Raw genomic sequence first — 22,280 nt, forward strand, 5'->3', positions numbered from 1 at the left:
TTCTATTCTTTTGAGAAACTATTCGCTCTCTAGTCAGTTGATGCCTGAATCTGGAAGTCTGGAGTTCTCAACCCATGAGGTTACCATTAAGACTAGAAGAATCTGTTTTTCAGGATTGCTGTTTGCTGGCCTGTGCTCAGGGAAGGAAATAGGCAGAAAACATCAAGGGACCCCAGGTCCAGTCTCAGGCCACCATAGCAAGCATAAGCTGATCACCATTGTCATATGCTTTTTAAAAAATTCAGTTTCATTTTCAGCTCTAAATCTCTCCATTGCCCCTTCCTTCCCCCTCATTGAACAAGCAAGAAAAAGAATTCCCCTCCCTAGCTAGCCTTATTGGGAGTCCAAGGGAGAAAAAGTGTTCAAAAAGGTCCAAAAAAGATGAGCCCCAAAGAGGAGAGCAGAGTTATTTTCCTTTGCTCTTCTCAGAGAACACAGAGCCAGCAGCCTCTCCTGACTCATAGATTTCAATTATATTTGATGCACCCTCACTCCCACCCTGTCCATAGGGACCAATCGGGAATGTCTGTTTATCTCAGCAAAGTGCACATCCTTCAGCAAGAGACAGAAAGCAGGTCCACCTTTTCTGAAGGGATTCAGTTGATCAGAATTTCCCCTGTTCAGTCCCCTGCTTACATTTGGAACAAGAGATTTTGTCAGTGGAAATCTTTTTAGCTTTTACCAAAAAAATTCAAATTGGTTTTAAATGAAATGGATGTCTTTTGTTATATGGTATTTTTTGTGATAAACTCCATTTGCACATTTTTGGAAAGGTAGATAAGTTAAAGGACAGTGGGGTTGTATGAAACTAAGGTGCAACAAATGAGTGGTGAGATGAATATATTTATAATACCTTGGTCCAATAATGTTCCACAGAACTCAATTTCTATACTTTTCAGAAGAAGAGATGCTTAAAAGTCTTCAAAAGTGTCTATATAGTATAAACAGGAGAAGGAAGGAAGGAGAATTCTTTTCCCTTCACTGATTTGAAAACCCTGACATTAAAAAGTGACCTTAAGTTGTAATTTTACTGTAAAGAGTCAGAGGTCACTGATGTAAGTTGTAGTTTATTTGCACTGCACTTTGAAAGGCAGTTCCAAGCAACTGACTGCATTTGTACTAGTAACAAACTAATGCAAGGCTATTTCCTTTTTAATGCTTTTAATAAATTAATGTTAAAATTAAGAAAACATAAGAAATTTGGAAACTTTTAGATCTGTAGTTTGTCATTTCAGAGTGAAGAGGGAATATCACATGCTTTTTGGATTTTCTCTGTTCTCTCCTCACCTTCCCCAAGGAAGAATGACTATTTATTTGTTCTAATTCTGACTCTAATGTTGTATTTTCTTGAATCATCTAATCACCTTCCCCATCTATAAAATGCACGTTATATTTGGTCTTGAAGATATGAGCCTATATGAAGGTGCATTAACTTTCTCAGGCTTTTAAATGTGTATTGAAGCCCCATGGGCCCTAGGACCTGAAAACCTTCATTGATTCCTTAGGCACCTAACTATGGACTGACAGGTGAGAGGAAGTCTAGAACCCATAATAATGACTGCTTTAAATTGTGTTTTAATGTTAAAGATATTTTGCTCATCACTTTATCTTGTTTACTTTAATTCAACACACATTAAGCACCTGCTATGCACACAACACTGGGCTAGGCGATGGGGAGATAAAGATAAAAAAGATATAATCCCTGTCCTCAAGAAGCATAAAATGTCTGTGCAATAGCCCATGAGTACAAAATATTTTTTAAAATTTCTCTTTGACTGTCTTCAATTGGCCAAAGAATCAATATTCTCTCAATTAAGGGCCTGTTTATATTTACTTTTTAGAATACAGGAATTGCACAAACTAAAAGGAAGAAGAACCTGCCAGATATAGAGTAGAAAATGCAGCAGCTGAAATCTCAGGGATTTCCAGTATGGTTAAAAATAATCCTTTTCTATAAACATTGCATATACAATGCTGACTAGAGACCCTGTATCGTTATGTGTATATTCACCTAGATTTGTTTGAAAATTTACTGATCAATAAATTATTCATATTTTCCTAATTTAAACATTAATTTATAAAAACTGCTTAACAGGTGCATCTTAATAAAAAAAAACTGCAGCTTACATTAAGTTACAGGATTTGATTTGATCATCTACTCAACTTTGTGGTCATTGGTGGTCATACTTAGCTTTGGTTCAGGCCTTTAGTAATGAGGAAGAAAAAATTCCTGAATTCCTGATACGGTAAGATCATTATTTCTGGAAGCATCAAATATTGCTGAGCAATAAAATAGAACTGACAAGCATGAAACACAGCTTTTGTTTCTGCACATGAAACTATTAGAAGAGCACTTAAACATACTGTATATTTTTAAGTGATAGAAAAGTGGGAAAACACAAATGAACACAGTTCTAGGGTCTCCAGGCCCCATCAGCATACTAATCATTTAGTAGTGTATAAATAATTTAACAATACTACATCCAGGGTTTTGACATCAGATAATTTCCATTCTTATCCATAGTCCTTACTAGCTTGGTTTGTAATTTTAGGAAGGAAATGCCCATTGTGAGGGGAAAAAATTTGAAGATGAACAGATTTTTCTCAGGGTAGTGCCTTTGTATCCAAATAATCTTAAAAAGGGAAGAATTTGGCAACCTTAATACTAAAATCCTTTTTTATTTTGTGTACCATTGAAATGTAATGTGAGCTGCAAAGACAGCCAGTCATCTGAATAACACCAATGAACTCTTTCTGTTTTGTTAGCAAAAATTTCACTTTTTTCTATTTGTCCCTTCAGATGTGATATTTTGAAATGGAAGTATAATGTCACCTGTTTTTCTGCTTTTTTTACTTATTGTGATTACTCAGTAGGACACAAATCCTACTATCTAATACACACTGTATTAGTGATGATTTGATTTCTGCCTTCTGATAATCACAAAATCCTAGAAGTCAAATTCTGTTTTAGGATGATCAGGCTTACTGAAATACATGTAATACACTTAGTGAATATTTGACCCATTGTTCTAAAAAAAAAAAAAAACCCAACCCAAAACAACAACCACACATTACAGTTTCCATGGATTAAACTATATTCTGGTGTTCAGTAGTAAAGGTGAATAAAATATTTGAAATAATATGGTATAAAATCTTAATGAAATTCTAGCATCATCTTAAATACTTCCCAGTACAATTCAAAACTGAGTGATCTTCCCTTTGACTATATATGATTTCATACAGAATCCTATTATTATTTCACATAGTAATTAATGTAAAATATTATGAAAATCCAGAGGAAACACACCACCAAATTTCCTAAAGCATTAATAAAATGATCTTCTCTGATGTTTTTTCAGAACTATATCTGATTCTTTAGACAGATAATTGAGGTTCAGGATGATTCTCACATATATAAAAATTTAAATGTGGGGAGTACTAGTAAGAATTAGTGCTGATTGCACCAGATCATTTGAGACACTGAAAGCAATGAAAGCACTTGTTCCTACTTCTCCTGACCCGGTTTTGTCACATACTGATGAATGTAATTAAGGGGGAAGAATACCATATGTTTAATAAATGGCCAGAAACTTGCCTAACTTACCCTTTCAGTGACTCCAAAAGCCTAGTTTTAAATCCACTTGTTTATTGTATACCCTTCTATGGCTGAAACTGAATTATATGTTTTGTGATATAGATCAACATAAAACTGATGTGTAACAAATAGTAATTAGTGTCTTAAATTTATTTATTAAGCAGTTCATAAATATTGTGTATGCTTATAAAATGAATTGTTATATACTTCTTTGCTTTCTTGGAATTGTAAATGAAAGAATTTTGTATTCACAGAGGAAAATATTGTTTCATTTAGTCCTGTTTTATGATCTCTTTTCAACACAAAGTTTTCGTTAGGATTAATAATAATGGAAATCATGTAAATGGGATATCCTTCCAAATAGGCACATTCTTAGCATTAGCAGCCAGGTAGGAATTCTGTCCATGGAAAATTAAGATTATTCAAAGGAAAATATACAATAGTAGAAGCCTGCTAGTCTGCCCACATCTTTACTCTGTGCAGAAACCATAGGATCAGGTATCTTTACTGGTAGTGGTGACTTACTTTTCAATTATGTGTGTATGATAATTAAAGGTATGAGGATTTTTTTTGCACTTAAAAATGTTATGTTGCAGTTTCAAATCCTAAGTATAAGGATCCCTGGCAATTTTTAAAGATGACTGGTTAGAGTAACTGCCAAGAAATTAAGACTTGCCTAAGTTATTGCCTGATACAACCTTTTACTGATTTTCTTCCCTTTTAGTTCACGATCACCTAAGTCTAAGAAAAGCTTGAGAACCCTGTATGGACATGATTTCATTCCCTATTGTGTAAAATAGGATCTTGTCCTGAAACTGCTTTTGATCTAAAAACTTTAATGTAAATGATGTGTCATCATACAAACTCTTTGGCAATGATAAAATGTGACTTTATTGTAAAGACTATACTTGATAGGATTGAATGTAATTTTATTTAAAGGTACTTTTCATAAGGTAATGATAAGGTGAACCCATTTGGGTTAACTCAGTATATTAATTGATAATTGTACACATGAGCACTACTAATAGTTTTTCAAAGAAACTATTATTATGGAGTGAGCCCCTGGACACTACATTTTGAATGAGCAAGTGATTGAGGTAATTAGCTACTTGCATCGATAATGAAAAAATGTCTACTTCAAGACAGATTTAAAATGTTGCACAAGTATAATGTAGTACTTAATAGAGAAAATTATACTTAGGGTTGCTAAAAGAAGATAGAGTCATTGGCTACTATTGAGTCTGCTCTTAGGCCAGGTTGGAACTTCAGGAAATGCAAAACAACACAGTAGGTTCCACAGCTTAAAAAAGAAAAGAAAAGAATTGCATTAGAATGCCCATTGTAAACATTCCCTACATCCCATATATTTCCCAATGACAAAAGGAGCCGATTAGATTAAATGAATGTCCAGTTCTGACAGTTTATGATTCTATTTTGCAATCAACTAGAACACTTAAGTTGTGAATAATAATAATATATATTTATAGAAAGAAATTTATGACAGACTGAGTTCCTTTTGTAATATAGAGATGGTGGAGAAGAGAAGCAAATAGATGGAGTATGTAGGAACTTCAAATAATCAAGATTTATTTATTATCATCTGTACTATCGACCTGGGCAGCTGTATGGTAAAGTCAATAAAATACCAGGCCTGGAGTCAAGAAGACCTGAGTTCAAATCCAACCTCAGACACTTACTAGCTATGTTATCCTGGGCAAGTCACTTTATTTGCTTCAGTTTCCTCAACTGTAAAATGAGCTGGAGAAGGAAATGGCAAATCATTCCAATAACTTTGCCAAGAATTAGGGCAGCTAGATGGCACAGTGGAGAGAGAGCCAGACCTGGAGTTGGGAGAACATGGGTTCAAAACTGGCCTCAGACATCTCCTTGCAGTGTGACCCTGGGTGACTTTTTACCTATCCCTTGCCTTTCTGTCTTAGAGTTGTTATTAAGACAGAGAGTGAGGATTTTTTTGAAAAAAAATTTTTTTAAAAGAAAAGAAAACCCTAAATGGGGTCACAAAGAATTGTACATGACTTAAATGACTGAGTAACAGCAGAGACCTAACTCTGTACTCAATGTTGTAGCATGTAAAGTACCTACAAGTGCCCACAAGAATGTTTCCTTCCTATATGGTATTATCAATAGACTAATACCATTTTAAAATGTTTATTCAAATAATTGGAGAGTCATACTCATAAGGTGAATATTAGTTTTCCATTAGGGAACTAACAGGCAAAGCAGGGCTAGTAGTCATTCATATACCTGAATGACTCTGAAATTTAAAAATATATCATCAGTAGAAGAAATGCAAACAAAATACTCTGAGCTTCAAGGTGGGAAAGATGATTATTTGAAGAATGGGGAAGGAGAGGAATCAGGAATGGATTCTTGGAGCTGGTAGGATATGAACTAGGATTTAAAAGATTAGTATAGGGAGGGAAGAAGGCATTCCTAGACAAAGAATAAAAGTGGAAAGCATGAAGTTTCCAGAGAATGGAAATCAAACTGGATGGTAGGGTGGCATCAGATTGTGGAGGATCTTTAAAGCCAACTGGAAGAGTTAAATCTACTCCTCAAGCAATAGTTACTAGAAAGTCCCTGAAGAAATGAGAGCAGAACAGTGACAACTTACAAGAAGGATTAGTTTGACAATAATACACAAGAAATAGAGGATGAAAGGAAGTGGGAAGACCTGAGGAATAAAAGCCTATACTAGGGTGGCAGGAATTAATAGATATGAAGACCATTATGGAGATTCTAGCACACTCTGTAGGACTTGGCAATTGATTACATTTGAACAGTTAGGGGGAAAGAAGAGTCAGAGGTAACACATGTGAGCGACTGGATGAATGCTAGCTAGTGCCAAAGAGAAAAATGGCAGTCAAAAAAACAAAGAGGAAAAGATGGTAAATGTGGTTTGGAATATATTTATTTGAGGTATAAGTAGAATATACCAGTGAGAAGAACAGAAAAAGAAATGTGAATCAAGCTCCCAATAGAGATATAGATTTGGAAGTTATTCGTATAGAGAATTGTTGAGGCTATGAGTGTGAATGGGATTGTCAAAAGAGAAGGTAGAAAGAAAAAAAGAGGACCAATTATAGTACCTTGGGTAATACCTGCTATATAATACCTTGGGTAGTTTGAAGAGAATGAAATGTTTAGAGAAGAGAACTAGAAGAGTGTGATGCCTCTGAAACCAAGGAAGGGAAGAATATCTAGAAGGGAGAAGTTGGCACTATCAAATGCAACAAAAGGATAAAAGCAAAGTTGAAGCTGGGGTAGCTGGGTGGCTCAGTGGATTGAGAATCAGACCTAGAGATGAAAGGTCCTGGTTTTAAATCTGGCTTCAGACACTTCCTAGGTGTGTGACTCTGTGCACCCCGATTTGCTCTATCCCTAATCATACTTTTGCCTTTGAACCAATACACTGTATTCATTCTAAAATGGAAAGTAAGCATTTAAAAAAAAGAAAAAGGAAAGTTGAGGCTTATAAAAAATATTAAATTTCATAAAGTCATTGAAGAACCAAAAAATTAATTTACTCATTAACTGTGACAATGTAAATTGAGAAGAAACAAAACTTCTGGTTAACAAGTCATTGTTAATACCATGCTATTGAATTTAAAGGATTAAGTAACAGACACAGCTATATACATATGCACACACACACACACACATATATAAATGCTTTAAGGCTTTTAAAGCACTTATCTAGAAAAAGGAGCATTGATTAAAAATAGCTAGCACAATTTCATTAAACATGGATCATGCCAGACTAACCTCATTTCGTATTTTGTCAATTAACAAGCATTTGTTAAGTACCTACTCTGTGTTGGGCACATGCTATTAAATTAGGTGGAATTAGGTGACTTTGCTTCCAGAAGTGGTGGATTTTCCTCTCAGAGTTTGTTAAGCAGAATAGTTGGGTACATAGCTGGGATTCCATGTGTGGGTTGGAGTAGATAGTTCCTGAGATCCCTTCCAACTCAAATGATTCTGTAAAAAATTTCATGGTTTTAAGTTGTTCCCATTTATGATTTTAAGATATAGAACCCTATAGAATTTTCTAACCAAGTTTTAATTAAGAGAATTCCAAAATCTTAGAGTTGGAGGGGATCTCCAAAGTCATGGAATTTCTCTACTTAATGAAGAATCAAGTTAGATCTGATAAAATATTGCCAACAAGTAGTCATCTAGTTCAAGGACCTCGAGTGAAGGGAATTCACAAAAATTATCATTAATGAACAAGAATTTATTGTCTGTTTTGCTTTTGGCAAAGAGAGCCCCAAAAGATATAATCTGTGATCCATTTCTCAAAGTTTTCACTTGATTTTTTCCCTTCTATCCAAGTGATCTGTAGTATGGCATCAAGACAATATTACTTTTGTTTCTCCTAATTATTTTCATGTAAATGTTTTCCACCATGTTTCTCAGATTTCTAAATTCCCTCATGTGCATACATCTTAATATATGGTGCTACTCCACCTGCACTTTAATTATCTAATGAAAGCACAAACCCTTTCATAGTCTAATTTCACCCCTACTTTCTATCTCCTCAGTTCTCAATGATAGCTATGAGGTCAGACTTGCCTCCTTGTGTTAGGATCCCTAGTTCACATCATTATCTATACTTTGTACATATGTTCATAGCCATCTGAATACCATTATTGACCAGTAGGAGTTAGGAGAAAAGTAGCATTTGAGTTGGGCTTGAAAGAAAGGGTCTAAACTCCACTGGCAAAAAGAGATAGAGGATATTATAGGTACTATCTTTGAGTATAGAAATGACATGATCAGGTGTGTGCATAAAAGAGATTAATTCTATATGAATTATGTATCTATATGAAGAATAGATTGGAGAGTACTGGAGACATTGAAAGTAGGAAGACTTGTTATAAATCTCTAATAGTCCAATACAGTATTAATGAAGACCACTACTATGGTGGTAGAACTGGAAAGTTAGGGAAGAATATAAGAGATTGTACTGATAGAACTGATAATTGATACACAATATGAAGGAAAATGAAGAGTCAAAAATAATGCCATAATTTCTAGCATGAGCAGCTAGATAGTACACCTGATTTAAAAAAAAAAAGGTTTTGAAGGAAAGGAGTTACTTCATGACATTTTCATAAAATCATAGATCTAGGGCTCCAAAGACCATATAGTCAAACTCATTTTATATATTGTAGAGGAAAGTACATTCTTTTCTTGAGTAATGGTATGAGTAAAGGCATGGAACTGGGACAAAACAGGATGAGATTTAGGGATAGGAAGTATTCTGGTAACTTAAGAGTCAAGGTAAGAAATGATGAAGGCCTAAACTAGCATGGAGCAATAAATATGGAGGAGAGAAAGATTCCAAAGAAATTTCAAAAATTATCAGGACTCAATAAATGAATGAAGCTTAATATGTGCAAAGCACTGGAGACACAAAAAAGTACGACAGCTCATGTTCTCAAGTTCACATTCTCATTGTAAAGACAACACATGGAAGGTTTCAGCTGCAAATTAGATGTAAACATCCTATGCTATGGCAAAGCAGATGTTACTTTTTTTAATATCATGTCTACTGATAAAATGCTATCATTTTCTGATGCTGAACCATTTGACAGTGTCAAGGACTTCACTGATAGGGTTTTTTGGGGGAGGTGCTTCAAGAGATATGCTGTAACATCTGCAGGAATATTTGCCAGCTGCATCTCTACAGTGGCTGCTTTTCAGGATGATGGCCATGGATACTGGACTGGAAGCATTCATGTTCCAAAGATTCTTGGGTTTATGGTCTTGGAACATCTCTATCAGGATTTGAGGGGAGATGGTAATCTACATGATAGTGGTGATGGTTTGATTTGTCTGCCACCTACTGCTACCCTTCTCTCCTTCAGGGTACCCTAATGGTTCCCTAAAAGGCTGGCTTGTCTGTCCTGTGGGTGGCAGTTCCTTGGAAGATGGTAAGGATGACTTATCCTTAATTTACAGGAGCCATATTCCATGGTAATTACTGAGTTGGAAGCAGGACTGATGTTCTGAAGGGTGCCACCACTCCCAAACCATATTACTTTCATAATATTGTTCCTATATGCCTGTTGATGGTGGTTGGTGAACAGCTGATGATGAGGAAAGTGGGTCCCTTCTCCCCTCAATGGTGACTATGAATACTGGGCTAGAAACAAGTATGATAGTTTGGGGGCAATTGCTATTCCTAAAACTCTCAGATTTAGGCCATCTCCATAGGTGCCCAAGTAGAGATAGTGCTTGGAACTTGTGTCTGCTTATTTTTCCCTTATGATGCCTTGCTGCTTCAAGTTGATGTGGCAATTTGATGGAAGTTAAGGATGAAGGAATAATAGAGTGCAAAGGTGATTCTGGGGTTGTATTCAGATGTATAGTATGTTGTCAACAAAAATAGAAAAAAGCAAGGAAAGGATTTATCAGGAAATAAAATGGCCTCCATTTAGTCCATGTTGAGTTTTGAGGGTTTGGGGACATTTTGAAGGAATATTTGACTGAAAAATTTTAAACCTGGTACTAGAGCTTTGGAGAGAAGTTAATAATGGAGATAGTGATTTGAGAGTAATATGCAGAGAGGTGATCATTGAACCCATGGGAGTGAATAAGATCAAATGAGTAAGTATGGATAAAAGAGAAAAGAGGGCAAAGGAGAGTAAATCTTCAATATTCATTTAATGGAAGAGAGGAAGACAAGCCTGCAAAAGCGACAGTGTGAGGAGGAGGATGACTTTCACTCTCATACTTCACATAGGGCTTGGTTTTGCAATTCTTATTCCCTTATCAAAAATGTTATTTGATCTGGTTTCTTATTAATTTTACAGATGATGCAGTCAATAAGAGACTGTCATATCCGAATTTTTGTTTTACTTCTAACATCTAGTTCATTGCTTTCTCCACAAAAGAGAAAATGTTTGTTGAAAGAACCATGTATCATAGACAGGGAGCTATGACACAGTGGATAGCACTGGACCTGGAGTCAGGAAGACCCAAGTTTCAGTCCAGCCTCATATACTAGCTGAGTGGCCCTGGCAAGTTAATTAACCATGTTTGCTTCAGTTTCCTCATCTGTGAAAAGAACTAGAGAAGGCAAATTACTCTAATGTCTTTGCCAAGAAAACTGCAAAAAGGATCATGAAGAGTTGGACTTGACTGAAACAACTGAACAAAAATGTTTCATATTAGCCAAAGGAGGAGAGAATATCAAGAGAGGTGATCAGCTGTGTTAGACGCTATACAGAGTTCTATTGAGACAGGGAAAAAAAAAAAAGCTTTCCTGAAGCATACTCCCAAAGGGACAATCTTTGATGTTGTATGTCTTACCTCTTCACATTTTTAATCTCTGTAGCATTTCCCATTACTAATGTGTCATTCCTCATGTATGAATATGATTAACAATCTCTTACCTGCAAACCAAAGCAAAAGAATTCCAGTCAAATAGCTTCAGCCTCCTCCAAAGAAAGACTGAGATCCAGTGCTGATAGGAGAAAGCCAGGAAACCCATTTCCTGCCCACCTCCTACCCCTAATTTCACAATGAAAAAGTCATGTTACTCTCTTCCTGAACTTATGTGTGTAGAGAGATGAATGTTATGACATTGTTTATATATGCCATTGTTTATACCTTATGTGATAGATACAAGTATAAGTAGTTAACTTTGGGTAAGTTGGTTCTAGAATCTTCTGATGGTTAACCATGGCATTGGTCTAGTTAGGCTCAGTATGTATATAGATAGGAATAAAACCAAATTTCATCCTACACATATTTTAACATTTACTATTGGAAATGAACTTTGAGCCCTTTTCACTTCCTAAATATATATATGAATGATTTCTTTAAAATTTAAAAGAAAACCTTTAAGAATTCTTATCTAAAATATGACTTCTTTTACAACTTGACCCTTCAGTTTCTTCCTTATTTTAGGCCATTATGCCCAATTTTTTTTGGACAAATGGTATGTCATCCAATTGAAGATGTTGCAACTATATTTTAAAATATGCATAATGATGGTTTTCATGGCTTGAATTACTAGTCTGATAATACCCTGATATTTTGAAATATCTTCCTTTTGAAAACTTAAGTTTAAAGGTGAGACCAGCTTTATTATTTATATCCATGAGCAATTTGGAGTTGGGAAGCAAGGTCTTGTGGTCTTTGGTAAAACCAAATACTGGCTTCAGAAATTTGTTTTTTTCTATTGGCCAAAGTGTAGTAGAATTTATATATGTCTGCTTTTAACTTTGAAGGTATCTAGAAATCAAGAGGGAAGCAACAGGACATAATGGGAAAAAGCATTGGTTTAGAATCAGAGGACCTGTGTTACATAATAACATAGTTAAATTATATGATTCCTGAGATAATTTCTAATTCTAAATCTCAGATTCTGTGGCCAGAAATATATTTTCCTGAGAGATATAGTCATTTAATCTACTTATTGGAAGGATTGACATCCCTATACTTAAATTTCATTTCTGTGCTAGCAGTAACAATTAGAGAAGAAAAAGAAATTGAAGGAATTAAAGTAGGCAACAAAGAAACTAAACTATCATTCTTTGCAGATGATATGATGATATACTTGGAGAATCCTAGAAAACCAACTAAAAAACTAATGGAAATAACTTTAGCAAAGTTTCAGTATACAAAATAAGCCCATATAATTCAGCATTTCTATGTATTTCCAAAAAAAATCAGCAAGAGTTAGAGAAAGTCCATTTAAAATCACTAGGCAAGGGGGCAGCTGGGTGACTCAGTGGATTGAGAGCCAGGTCTACAGACAGGAAGTCCTAGGTTCAAATTTGACCTCAGACACTTCCTAGGTATGTGGCCCTGGCAAGTCACTTAACCCCCATTGCCTAGCCCTTAACACTCTTCTGCCTTAGAACTAATACCCACTATTGATTCTAAGATGGGTTAAAAAAAAACACCATAAAATCACTAGGCAATATAAAATATTGGGACTCTTAACTGCCAAGACAAATACAGGAATTATATGAGCACAATTACAAAACACTTTTCACACAAATAAAACTAGATCTAAACAATTGGAAAAACACTAATTACTCATGGATAGGTTGAGCTGATATAATAAAAATGACAATCCTATCCAAATTAGTTTACTTATTCAGAGTCATACCTATTACCAAAAATTATTTTATAGAATTAGAAAAAACAATAACAAAATTTAGAAGAACAAAAGATCAAGAATATCAAGGGAACTAATGGAAAAAAAGTGAAGGATGGTGCAGTACCAGATCTTAAACTGTACTATAAAGCAGTGCTCATCAAAACAACCTGGTACTGGCTAAGAGATGGAAGGGTGGATCCCTGGAATAGACTAGAGGTAAATGACCTCAGCAATCTGTGTTCGATAAACCTGAAGATAACAGCTTCTGAGATAAGAACCCACTATTTGACAAAAAATGCTGGGAACATTAGAAACCAATATGGAAAAAATTAGGTTTTGATCAATATCTCACACCCTATATCAAAATAAGTTCAAAATGAGTATATAATTTAAACCAAGAGTGATATAAGTAAATTAGGTGAATGAGGAATAGTATACCTGTTAGATCTATGGGGAAGGGAAGAGTAATTTAAGACCAAGCAAGAGATAGAGATGATGTTAAAGGAATAATTTTCATTATATTAAAAAAAATTTTTTTTTACAAACAAAACCAATGCAATCAAATTTCCCATTTCTGGCCTAATCTAAATACTGTCTTCATTCTGATGTGAGGTTCCCCAACCATTTCTTTCTATTTTTTTTCTCCTATTAGAATCATAAAGACTTAAACCTAGAAGCCATTTAGTATAATCAGTCTCTTTCCATGCATACACCCAAATCAAATCCCTTTTATAATAACAGGGATTCATCTGGCATCTGAACTTCTCCCATGACCAGGAACTCTAAACTTCCATGTGGTGATCCTTTCTACAACTGGGCAGTTTTAATAAGATATCCTTACCCTTGAAATACCTTTCTATTAGCATGTTTCTCAGCAGTATGATGTCTGAAAACCTAAGTGATTCCAAATTGTTAGATGTGCTGTGGGCAAAAGTCATGTAAGGCAAGAGGGCTTAAGTGGGTTGCAGTCTACATCATGGAGTATCAACATGAATGAGACCACAGATGCATCAAAGTATCAGTTTCTAGGACTTTCTAAGAGACTTTAACATCTGCTTTTTTTTTTTTTAACAGCTTATAAAATGAATATATGTTTAGTCTTTTGGCTGGTTTAATCTTCCTATATTACATAAACCACCATTGAAATCCTATTGTAAATATCCACTTACCAATGATTCATGACAGACAAGTAATAAAGAATGCTAATTTCACTTTATCTGTAATCTCCTTTAAAGAAATTAAGAAGTGGAGCAGATAAAGCAGATAAAGCATATAATGTGACCTAGCCCAGAGATATGAACTTCTCAAATTCCTGCTATAATTGGGAAAGGTGTCACTGCAGGTAGATCCTTCCTTTCATCAGAAACTCTGGGTTAGTCTTCAGGTCTGCCATTTATTGCTGTATGACCTTGGAAAAACCATATCATCCTTCTGGACCTCAGCCTCCTTGTCTGTAAAATAAAGATAATCTCTTTTCTGCCTTCTTCCCAGGATTGTTGTGAGGATCAAATGAAATAGGGTAAGTGCTTTATAAACTGATATACAAATATATTTTCAAAAATGAGTAAATTCCCCAAATGACAATCATTATTCTTCTGGAAGCTCTGCCCATATTCCAGACTAGAGTCAGTGCTTAGAGAATTGACAGCTTTTGGTGGGGAGACTTGACTGATAAACACCCCTCTCTCTTCTTCCACTGTGTCTAATACTTTGGACACAAAGAAACATGGAGTGCCTTTCTGTGTGCATGTGTATAGTGGAGGAAGGAGGGAAAAGAATATTACCATTCGAATGGATTCCTTGCTCCATAATCATGATTAACTGACCCTTCTCAGTAACCATAAGGCAACCCTTCTCCAATTGGTTGTCTTGACTACATATACCTAGTTCGTGTTGTCAAAATATGTTGTCGGGCTGCATTTTTTCCCTTGAGAGGTGTAGGCATTTCCTGCTATTTGGGTGAGGTTTGAGCTTGCTTAGTCTCACTTTAGGCATTGAGGAAAGCTGGAACTGAGTCAAAACCTCATTCATGATGATGCAGAGGATTTCACTCATATTCAGTATCTTCGCATAGTAAAGTGTTTCCCAAGGAAGATGCCTTCCCATTCTACTTTTCCCAATCAAAGTCCTGTCATACTGAATTCCCAGGGACAACAGCAACATGTTAGGTCATATTAGTGGGTATATCACCTTAAATGAATTGTTTACCATCTGTTCTGCTCTTTAATTACATGTATACAAAGAACCATGATAGTTGGATCCAACATGACTGTTGGATTGAATAGTAAATTATAATCCAGGCCATGTTCAGTGCTGTTTGCAACTCTTTCAGAAAAGATCCCTCAAAAGAGGAAGTCACCGTATAGTAGTATCAGTTCTACACAATAACAAAATATTTTCCTATATTTAAATGCTCTTATTTCCCTTCCCATATCCAATCCCTTTTTCTTCTGAGTTTTAACCTCAGGCAGTGATTACAGTCTAATAGCAGGTGAATTTATCAGAGTGTTGAAATATAGTTTCCATTTTTACATTCTCCAAGAAGAATGAGAAACACAATTTTTAAAATGTGGAATTCCAAATGCCCCCCCCCTTTTGTTATTCTTTACCATAAGGTTTTTACCATAAATATTTGGAGAAAGTGTGGTTCAGTGGCAAAAGTACTGACCAAAGGACTTGGGCTCAAATCTTGCCTCTAATTTTTACTACCTGTGTGATTTTAGACAAGTCACTTAATCTTCTTGGGTCTTGGTTTCTTCATATGTAAAATGCAGAGTTTGCACTAGATGCTATATCTGTGACCCTGTGATCTCTGGACAGATAAGTGTCATTTAAACATTTTCAGAACCAAGGTAAAAACCTTTCTATTGAATTCATGGTCCAAGAAGGTTTCCTAAACACAATCCTTCTGGAGAATCACAGAATCAGAAGAGGTCATTTAGTCCAACTTATAACTAACCAGCGGAGATCCTTAGAGGATCTAAGAACTCTTCAGAAAGGAAATGAATTTTTATATGGCATGTCCTGTCTTTGATGACATGTTGGTTTGTTTTTGTTTTTAAAGTTCATAAACAGAATAGTCTGTTCTTGAAATTTGTCAAGAATCAAAATCAGGTACATACTCCATTCTGTTACTTTTTTAAAATCAGGCTTGCATTTAGGTTTGTAGCACTTTTCCCTTTCTCCATAATTTTCTAAGGATCACTAAGTGTGGTTAAGCAATTTAATAAAGTTTTCAGAATCCTGGCATGTAATTCTTGTGGGCCTGGTAACTTGAATTCATTCAGATGTCATCTAGATATCCTCTTATCATTGCTTCACTTATGAATAAATGTTTGCAGAGGTGAGTTTCCATATAAGCCTGGCTACAAAATGACCAATCAGTTCCAAGAGCTCTCTGCTGAGAATTATCTTAAGCCAGGCCACCTTAAACTTAATAAAAATGTGAGAACAGTATTCTCACTTCTATACTGATTCACACACAACAGACCCCCCCCCCCCCACACACACACACTCGGTAATAAAGGAAAATTACAAAACGGGCTTCTGAGAAATAACCTTAAAAAAAAAAACACTTTACCTTCTGTTTTAGAATCAATACTGTGTATTGGTTCTAAGGCAGAAGAATGATAAGTGCTAGGCAATAGGGTTAAGTGACTTGCCCAGGATCACACAGCTAGGAAGTATCTGGGGCCAAATTTGAACCCAAGACCTCCCATTTAGGCCTCGCTTCCAATTCACTGAGCATCTATCGGCCCCCCGAAAGGTTCCTTTTTTTAAAAAATTGGTCTCTTTACATGTATGGGGTGCTCAGGGAGGAGTAATATCTTTGGTATGGAGGGCTTGTCGTGCCCTCCTAGGGCAGCTCTCCAGCCTCTGACCCTCACCTGACACCCAGCTCTCACTTGTGGCTCCTAGTAGCTGCTAGCATGCAGCAGTGGCCACACCCTGGGCAATGGCTTCGACAGGCCGGCTAAACCTTGTGAGGGTAGCCATCAGGTCGTTGTGGACCCCTGGTAAACTAGGGCTTTGCTCACCCAGCATGTGAAGACTGCTTCGGCTGAACAGATGGAAGAAACCAATAAGAAGGTTCAACGGCTGAGATGGCGACGCAGCAAGGCACTGTGGAGTGCTTAGGGCATGATGGAGCACAAAAGACAACACGGCCATCCAATGCAGCTGAGGAAGTCTCCAGGTGTAACGGCCTTTTGTGCCAATGGACCCAGGATTCCAACAATGAGAGAGTGGGACTGTCTCTGTGCATCGACTTTTCCACTTAAATCTTCATGCACAAGTGTCTTTGTGCACAAAAACACACAAAGACAATAGTCATCCTCGGTTATCGAGAGACTACTACTAGACTACTACTACTACTACTACTATTACTAATATTATATACTCCCTTTTCCCCTCCTTTATAATAAAGAATAAAAAGAAAAAAAAACAGTGAAACTAACCAGAACCTGAACCAAACCTGACATAGCAGGCATTGTTCTGTATAGTTTCCTATGAAAAAATAGCTTTTCAAGAAATAGTTCTTTTAAGGAGATGGATGATATGTAAAACACTATATTCTTTGGATGGACCTGGTAACATTTGATCTGCATTTTATTTTAGGCCTGCTAGGGGTGATCTCTTCTTGATCTTGGGATGCAGGGATACTCAACAGACACCAGAAACTTAAAATGAAAGTATGAGTATGAGAGTAGCAGATAGTGCTCTAAGGTTACAGTAACTCTCATTCATTTGAAATATTTTGCCAAGTACTTTTGGAAACAATTAAAAAAAATTTCTCTCTGTAAAATACTCATATGTGCTAAGTGGATAGGAGGAAAAAACCCTCCTGGTTCTTTTAAAAGAAATTTAAAAATTTAAAGCAACTAAAGTTTTGAAATTATCTGTGATAGGCAGTTTATGGAAGTAATGGAAGAGTCATTTTATAATATTTCTCTGTCGAAGCAATTTGCTTCACCTTCTTGGGCTGAGGAATGTGATGAGGTGCTGATTTCAAGGAGTCTTAGAAATGATTTTAGAGGTCACAATCCAACCTTTATGTGAGCAGGATCCCTATGTCACATCCCTGACAAACTCAGCCTCCTGTTGAGGATCTCCTTTGATGGTGAACCCACTACATTCTAAGTTAATTCATGGCACTTTTGGATAGTTCTCATTATTGGAAAGCTTTTGTTTTTACATTGAGGCTAAATGTGCCTCTCTACATCTTCTACCCATTTTTCCTAATTCTATCCTTTGGAGACAAGCACAGGATCATAAGATCATAGAAATAGAAGGGGCCTTACAGATTGTCTCCTCCAGTCTCTTCATTCATTCATTCACATGTGGAAACTGAGACCCAGAAGGTAAATGGCTTGCCCCAAATTACATAATAGTGAACAGTAGAGCCAGAATTTGAATTCTAGCCCTTTGGCTCCCAAACCTAGCTTTCTCATGTTGCCTTCAGGCAGACTGATTCTAATTCCTCATCTACCTAACAGTCCTTCAAATACTTGAACAGCTGTCCTCTCCTCTCCTCAACTCAGCCTTATTTTCCCTGTGTTAAGCATCTCTAGTTTCTTCAGTCAACACATATCTCATATTTTGTCTCTTCACTATCCCAATGTACTGCAAATGGCTAATGTCTTTCCTCAAATGCAGCATGCAGACCTGAATGCCACAAAATGGTGTGTGACCAGACCACAGGCTGCCATTTGAATGAAGTACCCTGTTCACAATTCTGAGGGACTTATGACATCTCCAGAGAAAGAACTGATGGAGGTGGAATGCAGATCAAAGCATGATTTTTCACTTTAATTGTTTAATTTTGGTTTTATATGATTATTCTCTCACAAAAATGAGCAATATGGAGATAAGCTTTGCATGATAATACATGTATGACCCAGATCAAATTGCTTGCCAGCTCTTGGAGGAGGAGCAACAAAGGGAGACGATTTGGATCATATAACTTCGGAAAACTTCTGTGGAAATTTATTACATGTAACTGGTAAAATAAAATATCTTTCTAATTAAAAAAATGAAGTACCATGTTCTTTTCTTAAAGACCAAAACCTGTAGTTACCTACAAGAAAAATGGATTCTGTCCTTGGAACTTCACTGGGCTTTAATAGGCTAGCTCTGACTTATTCAGTCCTAAGCCTCTATTGCACTCCCCAGATATGTCTAGCTGTGTTTTCCACTTGTGTCCTCTCCTCACTAAAAAAGTTGACTCACTAAAGATGGATCTCAATGGAAAACCTAAAACAGTCTCTAACCATCTCCCTTCTTCAATGGATCCCTCTCCAACCACGATTACACTGTCTGCATTTATTCCTTAATGATAAGCATATTAATATCCTCACACTTCCATATTTCAATGATTCTAAACCCCTATATACTGATGTATAAACCATACCCAATAACCTACTCTCTTACTCCTCTCCCTCTTAATGCTACCCCACAATGTTCCCCACTCGATTTATTCTCCCCTTCCATCATGCTCTCTTAAATGCCTGTTTCATAATAAGAAATTTGTTCTAATTTTAAACAAGGTCTTATTCCTTCTATCTTTGTGCACTCAGTGAGACCTGAATCCTTCCTAATGATCCTGTATCCCTATTCATCCTTTCTGATACTTAATGCACTTTCATTCATGTGCTCCAATTCAATGGTCATGAAAGTGGGGGAGGGATTGGAATAATCTGCTCCTTAATGTCACTTCCAGACTCTACCATCACTCAGCAACCTCTCTTCCTTTGAGGTCCATACCATTACTCTCTCAAGGTGCTAGTAACCATTATCTGTTATGTCCTAGAATATCTTCCTTTCTTCATAAATGAGTCCCAATGCATGACATAGTATTTATCTCCACATCTCCTGCCCTTAGAATTTCTCTCCTATATCTGTTCAAACCAGCCATACTGACTTTCTGTCCTCACTGGTGGCATTCCATCTCCTGTCTCCATGCTATAATGATTAGAATGGATGGTCACCAAAATTGTACTTGACCTTTAAGTCACAAGACTGTTAAGAGCTAGATTTATTAGTAAGAAAAAGAAAATAAAAGAAATATAGAAAGGAGTTGAATTTCCTAGCCTAATAATCCAAAGCCTAACAACTCACTGTTTCTGAATCTCAGTCTCAGAAAATAACAACATCATCCCCAGCTTCCTGCCAGGTCTCATAAGTCCTCACTACACTCACTAGGTCTCTTACATTCCCCCCCCCACCACCACCACAGGAACCAATCACAATTTCTCAATTAGCCTGGCATGGGGGAGGGGGAAGGAGGGGTAGTGCCTGTGGAATCAATTCCCTGGTTGCTGATTGACCCAAATTCAAAATAAATGGAAGGGAAGTCTAAATCCCTGATTGATCAAATCAAAATACAAATTATCTTCTCACAACACCATAGCTGGAATGAACTTCTTCCTTACTTTTACCTTATAGACTCTCTTCCATTAAAAAGTGAATCGAGCACCATCATGCACACAAAGTCCTTCTTGATCGCCTCAACTACAAGTATCCTCCCTCTGAAAATACTTTGGTTGTAAGTACTTGGGGAGGCTGTATATGTTTGTGTAAATATTATATTTATATTTTATCTACTTTTATATGTACTTATGTCTTCCACTAGAATGCATGTTTATCTGTGAATAGGGAAGCATTGGAGTTGATTAAACAGGGAAGTAATATGCTCAGACTGAATTTTAGGAAGATTGCTTTGCTGACTAGAGGAGTAGAGAGACTTGAGACAGAGATCAACCAGCAAGCAACTATAGTTGTCCAGGTGTAAGGTGATGAGGACCTGCACTAGGGTGATTTCAGTGTCTGAGGAGAGGATATAAACATGCATATGTATATATATGATGTTATGAAGGTAGAAATGATTTGACATCTGATTGGATATGAGCAGTGATAGAATAGAGTCAAAGATGACACTTAGATTGGGAGTTCTAAACCTGGGGGACTGGGAGAGTAGTTGTACCCTCAAGAGTAATAGAGAAATTGGGACAGCTAGGTGGTTCAGTGCATAGAATGCCAGGCCTGGCATTGGGAGTGCAACCTCCCGGCCTGCGAGAGGTTACAAGGAGAGAAGATAGAAACAGGATAGAAGTTTTAGATCCCGCGAAGGGCGTGAACGAGCCGACTTTAGAGATGTAAATAATCGAGTCAGTAATCAATTATTATTTTTCGGGAGCCACAGCCTGCTCCGACCACTGGTGGTTATTAATTCAGGCTATTCCCATCCAATGGTCTCAATTTAACACTGCACTGGTCAGAGGATAATGCTAGCTCAGAAGGAAAGGAGATCAGAAACTAAAGGGGGTAGATAATGCTAGGTATTAGCATTATAAAAGAGAGAGAAACAGGGAGGCCTGGCCGAAGGGCCAGGCCTCAGGGAGAAAGATAGAGAGGAGAGAGAAAGGGGAGAAGTTGCTCCATTGCAAACCTGTTGGTGTCCTCCCAGTGGGAGGGCTGGCTGTGTCACGTCCCTTATATTCTCTTTGACATACAAATGAGCTCAATACATATTGATCAGTTACATGATACCTCAATACATATGGATGAGTTACCTGGCGTATTGCCATTGGATAATGCAACTTATGACAAGGTGAAGGTGGGGTTATTATCCTTGGGCGAATGAGACAAAGGGAAGCAAGGTTTCGCGCCTAAACTTCAGCCTCGCTGGGAATAGAGCTCTTTGCCATGCGCAGGATGGCCATGTGCTCACTCACAATCCTTGTCTCTCCATAATACCTATAGGCTGGACTGCTACAGGGAGGACCTGGGTTCAAATTGGACCTCAGACACTTCGTAATTGTGTGATCCTGGGCAAGTCACTTAACCCCAATTGCCTGGTCCTTACCACTCTTTTACCTTAAAATCAATCCTTAGTACCAATTTCAAGACAAAAAAATAAGTTGTTGTTTTTTTTTAAGAGTACTAGGGACATGAGGAAGAGAAGAGGGTTTTCAGGGAAAGCTAATGAGTTTAGTTATGGACATTTAACATGATGATGGTACATTGAGTTCAAGATGTCTAAAAGGAAGTTGGAGATGCAAAGACTGGAGGTCAGCAAAGAGGGATGAATAAATAAATCTGAGAGTGATCTGCATAGAGATGATAATTGAAACCATGGGAGCTGATGAGATCTCCAAGTGAAGTGGAGGAAGAAAAGGGAATATGAAATAGCCCTGAGGGACCTCTATCATTAGCAGGCATGAAATAGATAAAAGTGAAGCAAAACGTGCACAGAAGGAACAATCAGAATGGTAAGAGGAAAAGTAGGAGCGAGAAATGTCATGAAAACCTAGAAAAAAGAGAGCATCAAAGAGCACAAGGTGATGGACAGTGCCAAGAACAGCAGAGAGGTCAGGATAAGGATTGAGAAAAAAATCATTAGATTTGACAAGAGATTATTAGTAACTTTTGAGAGTGCAGTTTCAGTTAATTGAGTTTGGAAGCTAGAATGCAGAGTTGAGAGTGAGAGGAAAGGAAGTAGAGGTACTCACTGTAGATATGCATATTTTAATTTACTTGTAGACA

At 36.8% G+C, this 22,280-nt stretch overlaps 1 protein-coding gene across 22 annotated transcripts in view; it reads left to right on the forward strand.

Annotated features, from left to right (window-relative positions):
• Positions 1-22,280, forward strand: part of CDKL3 (cyclin dependent kinase like 3) — an 82,702-nt gene that overhangs the window by 56,491 nt on the left and 3,931 nt on the right. For 17 of the 22 annotated variants that reach the window (XM_056811130.1, XM_056811132.1, XM_056811124.1 and 14 more), the window contains one exon: positions 18,393-18,769. In XM_056811130.1, the coding sequence (XP_056667108.1) occupies positions 18,393-18,449 (57 nt within the window). In that variant the 3' untranslated portion in view covers positions 18,450-18,769. Of the gene's footprint in view, positions 1-1,841; positions 2,063-2,095; positions 3,857-4,319; positions 4,503-18,392; positions 18,770-20,180; positions 20,281-22,280 lie in introns of those variants that run through there. The other 5 variants (XM_056811125.1, XM_007473387.3, XR_008915050.1 and 2 more) reach the window with 4 other exon arrangements.

The sequence above is a fragment of the Monodelphis domestica genome, chromosome 1, assembly GCF_027887165.1.
Source record: "Monodelphis domestica isolate mMonDom1 chromosome 1, mMonDom1.pri, whole genome shotgun sequence".
In the NCBI taxonomy this organism is placed as follows: domain Eukaryota; kingdom Metazoa; phylum Chordata; class Mammalia; order Didelphimorphia; family Didelphidae; genus Monodelphis; species Monodelphis domestica.